This window comes from Solanum stenotomum, chromosome 1 (genome assembly GCF_019186545.1).
Source record: "Solanum stenotomum isolate F172 chromosome 1, ASM1918654v1, whole genome shotgun sequence".
Taxonomy (NCBI): domain Eukaryota; kingdom Viridiplantae; phylum Streptophyta; class Magnoliopsida; order Solanales; family Solanaceae; genus Solanum; species Solanum stenotomum.
Genome location: NC_064282.1, coordinates 1,050,921 through 1,063,757, shown reverse-complemented (window position 1 = coordinate 1,063,757; position 12,837 = coordinate 1,050,921). Strand labels below are relative to the sequence as shown.

Genomic DNA, 12,837 nt, shown 5'->3' with positions numbered 1-12,837 from the left:
AATAATGTTAAAGAAAGGGAATTATTTTGTGTTCAACAAACTTATGATTATACGTAACGAAAAATACCTCTTTTAATGTTTCGTCTTTTTGTAAAAAAAATTCAAACTATTGCACACAAAATTTGGTAATGAAATGTTTTGGCCTTGAGATATATACTTTGTCTGTAAAATCTTACTAACAATGATTAATGTATATAAATGTGTTTCTTTTGGTTTACCTTGATCTAATTTGCTAAGTTTTCGTTTTATCGTATGCTTTATTTATTTACTAGAGGTCTAGAAGCATATAACTTACTAGTTTCTCAATTATTACGTAGTTATTATTGGGTCCATGCATTTATTTATGAAAAGGAATATCTTTATTTAATACAAGAAGTGTAATTATTGTAAGTAGCATCAACATCTGCGTATAATTGTACTATATATCATCAGATATTGTATAAATTAGAAAATGATTGTTTATAAACTGACTGCTGAACTAACTCCATCAATTAAAAATGGGTACACTTCAAACATCATGTGCCCAAGTGCAACCATCTACATAGATAATGATGCCAAACACCAAATGTCAAAATGAGTAATTATAAACAAAAAAAAAAAAGAAAAAATGGCAGATTAATAAGATAAAATGATTAATTTGATTCATAATCCCACAAATTTTGCTAGCAGGTGATAATTAGCTACCTTTGAAGGGCAATTTTTCTCCACTAGTTAACTTATATTGAGTAGGAAAAGTGGACAAAAGTGTAAATTCATAATTGTGCATTAAGGTTCAAATTATTGTTGCTGCTTGAACACGTATAGTTTAATCAGATAATTTTGATTTAGTGCATAGGGTGTGGTATGGACGTCAACCATTAACTCTTATTTCTCGTAGTTAAGTCTTTAGCAAAGGTAAAAATACTAGGTGATCTATTCTCATATATTCAAATAACTAATACCTATATATGTTGGTGGAAAATAGGAGATATTTGTATAATTAGTCAAGGTGCACACAAGCTGATCCAAACACTAATAATACAAAATAGTAATTTGAGGTAATACAATTTTGGTAACCCACATGTCCCAGTAGCAGATGAAATCATGGAAACACAATACATACACTGCAAGAACTAATGTTTTAATCCTATAAATTATACAAATACAAATACATATCTTTCATCCTATACACTTATAATTATACAAATCTTTTAAAAATTTGGAAGTTCTGATTTTCAAATTCTAGTGATATGCAAAAAAAGATCATGCTCTTTGTATTCCACGCTCTATCCCTCTATTCATCTCCCGAGTTCAAGAAGATAATAAATTGATTCTAATGGCTATCAAGCATCAAAATAGTAATACAAGAACACAAGAGTACTTTAAGTGATAACCAACTTCATCCATAAAATAAATAGTCAACAATCATTCGTAGTCGGAGCCCCCAAAACAGGGGTTCTTAGCTACTCATGCTAATAAAAAAATATAAAGATAATTGTTTTCATCCAAATCAATGACTAAGAAAAAGTAGAAGAAAAGAAACCTAAGGTGAATTCTATTCCTTTGCTCTTGCACTTGAAAAAAAACAGAACCCTACGAAAGAGACATAATTTTCTATTTATAGGGTTAAGGAAATAATCTCTTTCCCTTTCTTCTGATCAAATTGTTCCCACAGGTAACCTGTCCGTTTATATTTCCAACGATATTTCTGTGACGTTAAAAATGCAAACATTATCATGTGTATATACCACACATCTTAGCAGCCGTCCTAATGTATTAAGAATATCAAGGAACAGTTTCAGGTGGGGGAACGCCAGTACCTTACTTATCAAAAGGTCACATGGTACTAATAAATAAAGTTTAGAAATTAAATTTAATATATAGTGTAATAATAACTGAATTTAGTCAGATAATTTTGATTTAGTGCATAGGGTGTGGTATGGACGTCAACCATTAACTCTTATTTCTCGTAGTTAAGTCTTTAGCAAAGGTAAAAATACTAGGTGATCTATTCTCATATATTCAAATAACTAATACCTATATATGTTGGTGGAAAATAGGAGATATTTGTATAATTAGTCAAGGTGCACACAAGCTGATCCAAACACTAATAATACAAAATAGTAATTTGAGGTTGAAATAATAGTTTCACTCACAAAACTTCATCTTTTTCCAAGTGGAATCAATAAGCACTTTTCACAATTTCAACTCCAAATAGATACATTTTTCAACATCAATCATATAAGGAAAAATCACCTCATATATCTATTTAAGGCTTAATATTACAGCCTTTAGATGTACTTTTTTTATATTACTACTTATAACAGTTTAATTACAAATATTAACAGATTAGTTTTAATTTATAATTTAATTTATTTAATTTAATTAATTAGTTATTATTTTTATAATAACATTATAATTAATAAGTAAGAGAAACAACATTAATATTAGAGAATCAATTGTCATTATCTCTTCCACCATTTTAGGGATAACATTAATATTAGAGAATCAATTGTCATTATCTCTTTCACCATTTTAGAGATTTTTTTCCAGATTTCACACAGCAACCCCCACCTTCCTCTTTTACCCACACGTAAATCCCACACCCCGACCCCCATGTTTCTCTTTTACAGAGAACTAACTTTTTCTCTTTCACCATCTTCAACGTTCGTCTTCTTCATTCAAAAAGAAAATTAGTAGAACTCCCACATTTATATGATTTAATGGTGGGATGAGATCTACACACGAAGAATGTTGAAATTCCTGCAAAGTGTGGTTCCTCTCAGTCGAAGGATCAAAAGGAGAAAAAAAATGAAGCAAAGAAAATGGTAAGTCTGGCAAATCAAAAGGGAAAGAAGAGGAAGAGGAAAATTGTATAAACCCCTTTTGATTCGAATTCTGATTTTGTTAGTGAAATAAAAAAGAAAAAAAAGCAACAAATGTAGAAATTGCTCAATCTTCAAAACCATCAACAAGAAGAACAACAAAAAAGAATGAATCAGAAATTCGAATATCCAAAAAAGGCAAAAAAAGTCGTTAGGGTAAGTATTATTTTTAATTTATTTTCACATTATTCAAATTAGTGATTTTTTTGCTAAAAATATCACATTATGCTTATTTTTGTTTCGAAACTTTTGTTTGGGTGAAACTTGTACGAAATGTGAATAATATTTATATGAATCTCACTTTAATATATGATTTTGGGATATTATATGAAATGTGATATAATATTGGTATGCAAATGGTATGAATTGTGTTTTGACATTGGTATGAAATTGGTTTGATATTAGTAGTCCAATGGTATGAGTTGTTAAATTGGTATGCAAATGGTATGAATTGTTAAATTACTCTGTTTTGTATGAATTATGACTAATATTGATATGAAATTGAGATTTTTTCTAATAGGAAGGTTTCTTTTTCAATTTCTTCATTAATGTATTTAAATTTTTAACATTGGTATGAAAATGGTATAAAATGATTTTTCTTTCAAATTTTTTTCTGTGATTGTGATTTGTACACGTGTCTATTTGCTGAATACATCAGTAATGGAGTTTTTGATATGCGTTATGTTGATATCGATGCAAAGTACCATCATCAAAGGTATGCCACAATCATATGGCATTATGGAAAAACAAAGAATGATGATGGCCCGACTAGTGAGAGTGAAGTAACTGGCACTGTTGCTAGCAAATTTGATGGACCCCGCATAGCAAAAGAACATGCTCCGAATACCAGCAATTATCCCACGCCAAGACCACGGAGATCAAATTTGAGATAGTTGATTGCGCCTTAGACTTTTTAGAATTACAATTTTTTTTTTTTACTTTTGGACGATATTTTTGTGTTTGTTACAGCTTTAAGTATTTGATATATATAATATCCACTGTTTTATTTCAAAAAGATACCAATTACATATGAATTACAGATTGACTATTGTAATCGTAGGATACTAGTTATATACAGACTGCATTCCAAATGGATACACCATTCTAAAAATAAATTACACATTGACTATAATAATTCTCGGAATAACAGTTATATACAAAATGCATACAAATTGGATTCAATATTTAGAGTTTATGATTTTACAATGTCTTATTAACTAGAAAGAAATCATACTACTAATTTAGAGTTCATGAACTAACTTTGACTTATAATTGATATCCAAAATGTACACTTTTGGCATCCAAATTCTTATTCTAACACAAAAAAATAAAAAAATAAAAAATAAATGAAGTTGGTATCCAACATGTATAAATACCTTGTATAAACGATTATGCCAATGTAAAATAGTGATAATTGTATTTTGTAACAACCTCAATTACATTTTTGTTTTACATTTTTTTTCATCCTGGACAATTTACAACCTAATTGTAATTATATTGTCTTAACAAGCGTGGATTAAGTATTTTTAAAGATGTATAAAGTTGTATACAATCTGTATAAATACTGGAATAAACGAATCTTACAATTTAAAACAGAGATCATTAAATGTTGCACCAACATCAATTACATCTGGTTTTATTTTGTTTTTTTGAAAATGGATAAAATAATACTTTTTAATTAATTTTAATAGATTAGAGTGAATTAAGGAAAACAAATATTCCTAATTAGTTTGAATCTCCTAAATTTATGCTAATTAAAAATTATCATCAATCAATTCAAATTTAATTAATACATCTATTTCCATTTTTTCAGTTTTTTTCTTTATTATTTCTAATTCCGTTTTTTTTTTAAATTTTCGTTTATCTTTTTTTTTTTAAAGTTTTTTTCAATTAATAAAAACATTTCTTTTTTTTTTTGTAAATTTGTTATAACCTGAAATTTTTAATGATATAGCTTGAAAGTCTAAATCTACTGCTATAGCTTGAAAATAGTACTATAATATATGTCATATATGAAATTTACACTTTAAATGTCTAAAATTTGGCTATGGCCTATGGGCATCGCAAAGCAAAATATGGTCTTTCATAGAAGTAATAGAAGTTCTTTCTATAACTACAAACGGACCAGCCCATGATAGTCCTTCCCATGTCTCTCTCGTTTAGACTTTGGGCCTCAAAACGAGTTTTGGGCTACTCCTATAAAGCCCATTACGTTACCTATCAAATTGGGCCTACATTGCACATCCTCAAAGCTTTGCCCTGGCCGACTTGAACTATGAATATAATGTTCTTTAATTGAAAAATTGTATAAAATAGCAAACTATTAATTAAAATTAAATGTTACAACCACAGTTTCATTTAATTCTAATCCGTAGCAAATACTTTCCCATTCACCTCTCTCCCCAGATATCTTGCACACCACTCTTGTGATCTCGCTCGCCAGTCTCTCTCTCGCCTCTCTCACTTTATACAAACACAAATGTATAAATTGTGTTTGTGTTTGTACAAAGCGAGAGAAAATTATATATACAAATACAAATACATATCTTTCATCCTATACACTTATAATTATACAATACAAATCTTCCCCTGTCCAGTTCTCTTTTGTCTTTCTCTCTTTCTCGCTTTATAGAAACACAAATTATACAAAAAAAATACTTTCTTATTTATATAAATATTCCAAATATATACTTATACAATTGATTCTTTTATATAAGTATACCGAAATATACATATTAATAGCCATAGCAAACATAAAGTTTGATATGAAGCACAATTATGCAAACTATAACTATATCATATAAATATGATTTTTATGTTTGCTAAACCTAAAATTTACTCTTCTTTAATTAGCCAATTTGAGTATAAGTAAAATTGAGAAAAGAGCACTTCGTACCTATTTTAGGAAACTATTTACAAGTGGTTACTCCTTATTTTCATACTCCATTTTTAACTATTAATTCATATTTACTGCTTGATATCATCAAAATATATATAATATGATGGTATCAAAGTTTGATAAATATACTACCCAATCACACCTAATGATAATATCAAAGTATATAAATACTCTCTTTGTCTCTAATTATTTGTCAATTTTTCCTTTTATAGTTGTCCCTAATTACTTGTCCATTTTGATAAATCAAGAAAGAACAATTTTTTTTACCTATTATATCCTCAATTAAATGACTAATTACTTTGAAAAATGCAGAACTTTCCATCCACTTCATAATTAATAGGGGTAAAATGATAAACTTATTATGTCATTAATTAATTTCTTAATAGATGTGTCAATTCAAAAATGGACAAGAAATTAAGAACAGAGGAATTATAACCGAGTATATAGATTTCATCAAAAGTAATAATTAGGTGAAGGTTTTGTTAGAAAGGGTTGAATGATAACATGTCCGCCACGAAATAAAAGGCCGACAGCGAATATCTACCGTCGCTACTGGCCAGTCAATTATGAGTACATGTTATCGCTGATATTGTAGATTTAAATTTTTTTTTCTTCTTACTTTTTTCTGATGCTTTATTCTTTTCATTTTATTCTCTGTCTCCATTTTCATATTTTGCTTTTTTTTTTTTGGTAATTATGTTCTTCTTTTCTTATTCACTGAGCTTTATAAAGAAAAAAATATGAAATTTATTGAAACTTGAGAGTTAAGTCTCTTATCTATGAAGCAAAAGTTGGACAATACTGACATTAAAGAAAAAACAAAGTTTAAGAAAGTACACAAAGGAAACACTAGATAAAGTTAATAGTACTCCCCTCGTTTCAAAATAAGTAAATTTATTGAGATAGTCTTAAAACATAAATTGAACAATTATTTTTTTATTTTTATCCTTTTAGTTATTTTGAAACTATTTTTTAAAATATAAATAATTTAAATTAAAATAATAAATATAATGAATCACATGAAAGTGAAAGAAATCAAATTTCACACCTTTTTTCTTTTCCGACGGACCAATCCTCCTCTTCCAATTAATCTCTTGAAATTATCACGTAAAAAATAGCAAAGGACAAAAATGAAAAAAAATTCCTACGACTAACTTTGAACAATTAACTTGTTTTTTGAAATAAAAAAAGTATAATGCAAAAATAAAATTATATAATAAATGACATTACGTTATGGTAGGAACTAGGAAGTCATTAAACTTTTTAATGCTTTAAATAATACATAAATTCTAAATATGAGTGTTTCTCAACACCGTACCACCAATGAAACAATATTAAATATACTATTATAGGTAAAGATACACTTTGTTGTAGCATTATAATCTAACTTCTAAATGGGGTTTACTCACTGAGTCATTACATACAACATAATCTTTATTTTCTCATTTCATGGTAAATAGAAATCTAACAAACAAATTGAAATCGAAAAAAAGTAGTACGTACTAATAAATAAAGTTTAGAAAAGGATTGAGTTGGTGTAGAAATTTAGCAATTAAAGGAAGAGAGACCTCGTGAATCGCGGTGAAATTCACAAGGTTGTCATTTTATTGTATTGTTAGTTGATTCATCATATATTTATGAATTGGGCCCTCAGTTTATTGTGCATGCTTTTATGCTTCAAATAGGCTTAACACGTGCCATCCTCTATGTATTCTATACCTAACTTATGTTTCTATTTAATCACGCAACTATCAACGCAAATATTGTTGGACCGTATAAAGATTAAATATGACTTTTATTATGTAGCTATACCTCTAAAATTTGAAATTTCATAATATGAATTAATTTTTAGATATGATGGAAAGGTATAGAGATAGATCGAAGAAATATTGGAGAGTGATAACTGGATATTATATGATGTATTATTAGCTTACTCAATAGGGATGGGAATGGGATGGGTTGAGCTTAATCCGTAAAGTTTTTAATCCATCCCGCCCAACATAATATATATATATTTTTTTTAACCTGCCTCACTCCGCCCTACATAGATCCGCTCTGCTTCAACCCGCCCCACAAATTTTTTTAATATTTTTTTTTCTAGTTAAGTTTGATATCAAAAATAAATTCATTTTTTCATTAAGTTGTATTTATTTAATATGATAGCGACTTGAAATTTTATTTTTTAGAGGTCAATTGGAAAACATGTCCGCCTTGCATAGCCTTAAACCCCCCTCCACCCCACTCCACATCCGCCCCGCCCCATTGCCTTCCCTGCTATTCAAAACATAATCATAGAGAGAAAGATTTGAAGATAGCAAATTACGATAGAAGATTAATAGTTAGGCCGATGTTGTTTCGCTTTCCTTACAATATTAGGCCCATAGTCTGGCACCCACACTTGTTCTTAATTTAGTCATAGTAGTATTAACAATTTTTACGTAGTTTCTTATCTTACGATTTATGTTGCTATCATTACTGTTTTGTGTTATTGTTATAGTATGACTTTGTTGTTGTTAATGTTTTCTGTGTATGCTAGTTATGTGATGCTTGTTTAGTGCATGTTTCATATCTTCTTTTTTTTGTATATTTTTTTATATGTATTTATGTTGGGTTTTTTTCAAAACAACATCTCTTTTTTAGTTTCTATGTAAAATAAGAAAACGATTTATATACACCCTATGCTCTCCAAATCTCATAATGTGAAATATTTTGTTCATATTATAATGGTTATAATTCATGTAACGCTAAGTCTTTCATTTTCGTCACGTTCGAACAAGTGGAGGCCAATTTTGATAATCGTCCAAATTTAGAATTGAGGATCACAATCCATGTTACTCCTATTTTTAATTTATAATTCTAATATTAGATGTGGTGCTGGTGCTACGTCGACAATTTTAATTTCATAATAATTCCGATATGGTACACTATTGACCATTTTTTATAGTAAAACTTATTTGTGGATGCCAATTGTTGTCCTGTTGTAGCATTATTGCAATCATAATAATTAGAACAATATTGGTCCACCTTCACTTCTTATCATCTACAAACGGAAAAAGACACAGAGAGAAATCATCACTTCTCCTGTTTCCTCCTTAATTTGGCTAATCAAATCATATCTTCCTTCATCAAACATTTTAAGTAAACCAAATTCAATTAAGAGTATCGTAAAAGATACAATTTTACACATCGCAATTATTAAGTATATTTTATTGACTACATTTTTAAAATTAATTAAAATGTTATACCAAGTAGAATCATCATGCTAAGGCGTGATGTGTTGACTAGACTTCTAAGCTGATCAAATTTAAACCCCATTAATGAAAATGAGTTTCAATAATTTATTTATTTATGTTCGAACTAAAAATCAAAACGATTTATTATATTTAAAGTTGCATAATATTTGATACCTTTATTCCACTTTTTCCGCATAAATTGGGGTCAGAGACATAAGCTAATCTCGTCAACAAGTCCCCAACTTTCTTAGCGACAAAATCATCTCTAAAATTCCTTATACATTTATTTAAAAAGTAAAATATAATAAATAACTACCCTAACCTTAATATTTTATTCAGATACCATCAATGAATATGATGTAGTAAATAGGATTGTTTCTTTCTTAATTAAAGATTTCGAGAGCTAGTTGGATATGAATTTTTTTTTTCTTTTTTTGGACTGCTTTCTTGTGAACAAGGTCCTATGTGACGCGAATTTGAAATACTCAACTCTATTATAAATACTAAACATTATAGGAAAACAAAAAAAAAAAATATTTTATTGAGATTAAAAAATTATGAATAACGGTACTAAAAGGACAATAATCCCTTCTATAACACACCAACTTTAATTGTCAGTAATCAACACTTCACACTTTACTCTCTTTTCAAACCCTACTCACTCTGTTTTCCTCTCATGGCTTCGCTTCTTCTTCTAACACTCTTCCTCTGCTTCACCTTCACTGCAATACCCTTTTTCTCGCCGGTTTCAGCTGAACCGGAAGCTAAAACTTACATATTCCGAGTCGACAGCTTCTCTAAACCGGCGGTTTTCCCCACCCATTACCACTGGTACAGCTCTGAGTTCACTGAACCGGTGAACATCCTCCATGTTTATGACAATGTTTTTCATGGATTTTCAGCTTCGCTGAGTCCTTCTCAAGCTGCTTCAGTACTTCAACATCCTTCAATTCTTGCGACTTTTGAGGATCGTCGGAGGCAACTTCATACTACAAGGTCACCGCAGTTTCTCGGCTTAAGAAACCAGAAGGGATTATGGTCGGAGTCGGATTATGGTTCTGATGTTATTGTTGGGGTTCTTGATACTGGTATTTGGCCGGAGCGTCGGAGTTTTTCCGATCTGAATCTGGGTCCTGTTCCTACACGTTGGAAAGGGGTTTGCGAAACGGGAGCTAAGTTTACTTCTGGGAATTGCAATCGGAAGATTATCGGTGCTCGATTTTTCTCTAAAGGTCACGAAGCTGCCCCTGGATTTGGTCCAATTGGTGGTGGAATCAATGATACCGTTGAGTTCCGATCACCCAGAGACGCTGATGGTCATGGCACCCATACGGCTTCTACAGCTGCTGGGAGGCATGCTTTTCGAGCTAGCATGTCTGGTTATGCATCGGGTATTGCTAAAGGTGTTGCCCCAAAAGCTCGATTAGCTGTTTATAAAGTTTGCTGGAAGAATTCTGGTTGCTTTGATTCCGATATCCTTGCGGCGTTTGATGCTGCTGTTTCCGATGGGGTCGATGTCATTTCCATCTCAATTGGAGGTGGTGATGGAATCTCTTCACCCTACTATCTCGATCCAATTGCTATCGGAGCTTATGGTGCTGTTGCTAGGGGTGTATTTGTGTCTTCATCAGCTGGAAATGACGGACCTAATGGAATGTCAGTCACTAACTTGGCACCGTGGCTGACTACTGTTGGAGCTGGCACAATTGATAGGAATTTCCCCGCAGAGGTAATTCTCGGTGACGGAAGGAAGCTTTCCGGTGTATCATTATACGCCGGAAAGCCACTTAATGGGAAAATGTATTCCATAGTGTACCCTGGGAAATCAGGTGTGCTCTCTGCTTCACTCTGTATGGAAAATTCACTTGATCCTCATTTAGTTAGAGGTAAGATAGTGATCTGTGATCGTGGTAGCAATCCTCGCGTTGCTAAAGGATTAGTTGTCAGTAAAGCTGGTGGTGTTGGAATGATCCTCACAAATGGAGTATCAAATGGTGAAGGTCTTGTTGGTGATGCTCATATGATACCAACTTGTGCTATTGGTGCTAATGAAGGTGATGCAATTAAAGCATATATATCGAAGAATCCAACTGCAGCTGCAACAATCAATTTCCATGGAACTATAATTGGAGTGAAACCGGCTCCAGTTGTCGCATCATTTTCCGGTAGAGGACCCAATGGTCTCAATCCAGAAATCCTAAAACCGGACCTTATAGCACCTGGGGTTAACATTTTAGCTGCATGGACTGATGCTGTTGGTCCAACTGGCTTAGATTTGGATCATCGAAAAGCAGAGTTCAATATACTTTCAGGCACTTCAATGGCTTGTCCTCATGTAAGTGGTGCAGCAGCATTGCTCAAATCTGCTCACCCTGATTGGAGTCCAGCAGCAATACGATCTGCAATGATGACCACAGCTAACCTCGTCGACAACAGGCTGCTACCAATGACCGATGAAGCCACCGGAAAACCAGCTACGCCATACGATTATGGTGCAGGACACTTAAATCTTGATCTTGCATTAGACCCCGGGCTAGTATACGATCTAGCAAACCAAGACTACGTAAGTTTCTTGTGTGCAATCGAATACGGCCCCAAGACAATTCAAGTGATCACTAAATCACCGGTGAATTGTCCGATGAGGAAACCATTGCCGGAGAATTTGAACTATCCATCAATAGCAGCACTGTTTTCAACCGCAACAAAAGGGGTATCAAGCAAGACATTTTTCAGAACAGTGACGAACGTAGGCGACGCAAATGCAGTGTACAGAGTGAAAATTGAGGCACCGAAAGGAGTGACCGTGAGTGTAAAGCCGGCGAAATTGGGATTCTCGGAGAAGATAAGGAAATTGAGTTACTATGTAACTATCACAGTGGACAGTAAGAATCTGGTGTTGAATGATTCGGGTGCAGTTTTCGGGTCACTTTCTTGGGTTGATGGAAAGCATGTGGTTCGGAGCCCCATAGTGGTAACCCAAATGAGTCCATTGTAAATAGTAAACTAATCTTGATCCTGTTTGTTTAATCAAGATTTATGGGTGATAATTATGGACAGATGTGCTAATCACAGTCGCAGAGCACATTAAACAAGTAGATTCTACACTTTTTAGAGTGGTTTTAAGTTTTTAACCTTAGTTCGTTTTGGCTTTAGGGGTTAGAAAAAGCCTAGAACCCAGGGCCAAAATATGGGGTTTTGTTTTTAATTTTTTAAATTAAGTTTTTCTATTTCTTCTTTTGTTTGTTTTCTTCTCTGTTAAGTGATCAATAGTGGTTTCTTTTTACTTTAATTTTTGCTTTCCAATTGGCAAAATATATGATCAATTTAAGCTTTAATGAAAGATCAAGTTCTTTAGTATGACATTGTGGTCAACCTACCTTTTAAATACATTTTTTAGAGGTAAATCAAGTTCATGTAATCAACCAACCGAGTTATTATTCCTGGTAAAACACTCAATGAGGTCGAGTGGTGAAAAGAAATCCATCCACTCAACGAACTAAAACCTAAAAGATGAGCAATTGTGCAAATGTTAATGTAAAAATAAAAGGTAGTAGTTGGGTGAATTTTTTTTCTTATAGATAATTTAAAGCCAAAAAATTAAAGAATTGGTTGAAATAATGTCTCACTTGTGCAATAAATTAAAGTGGGACAAAAAAAGTGGACTAAGAATAGGAAAAAGGAAACATGTGGACCTCCCTTAATTACTTTAATGATAGACATTTTAGCCCCAGCTCAATTATTTGTTTCCCTGTATCTTGAAATAATATAATGGATATATATAGGTGAAGAACAAATCTTGCACCTTTAAAAAGATACACTAGATAACAAACTTTAGCAGTAC

At 31.7% G+C, this 12,837-nt stretch overlaps 1 protein-coding gene across 1 annotated transcript; it reads left to right on the top strand.

Annotated features, from left to right (window-relative positions):
• The first annotated feature begins 9,599 nt into the window (after positions 1 to 9,599).
• Positions 9,600 to 12,353, top strand: LOC125862938 (subtilisin-like protease SBT1.6). Its single transcript, XM_049543064.1, has one exon. The coding sequence runs from the start codon at positions 9,673 to 9,675 to the stop codon at positions 11,989 to 11,991; it is 2,319 nt and encodes a 772-aa protein (XP_049399021.1). The 5' UTR covers positions 9,600 to 9,672; the 3' UTR covers positions 11,992 to 12,353.
• The last annotated feature ends 484 nt before the right edge of the window (positions 12,354 to 12,837 follow it).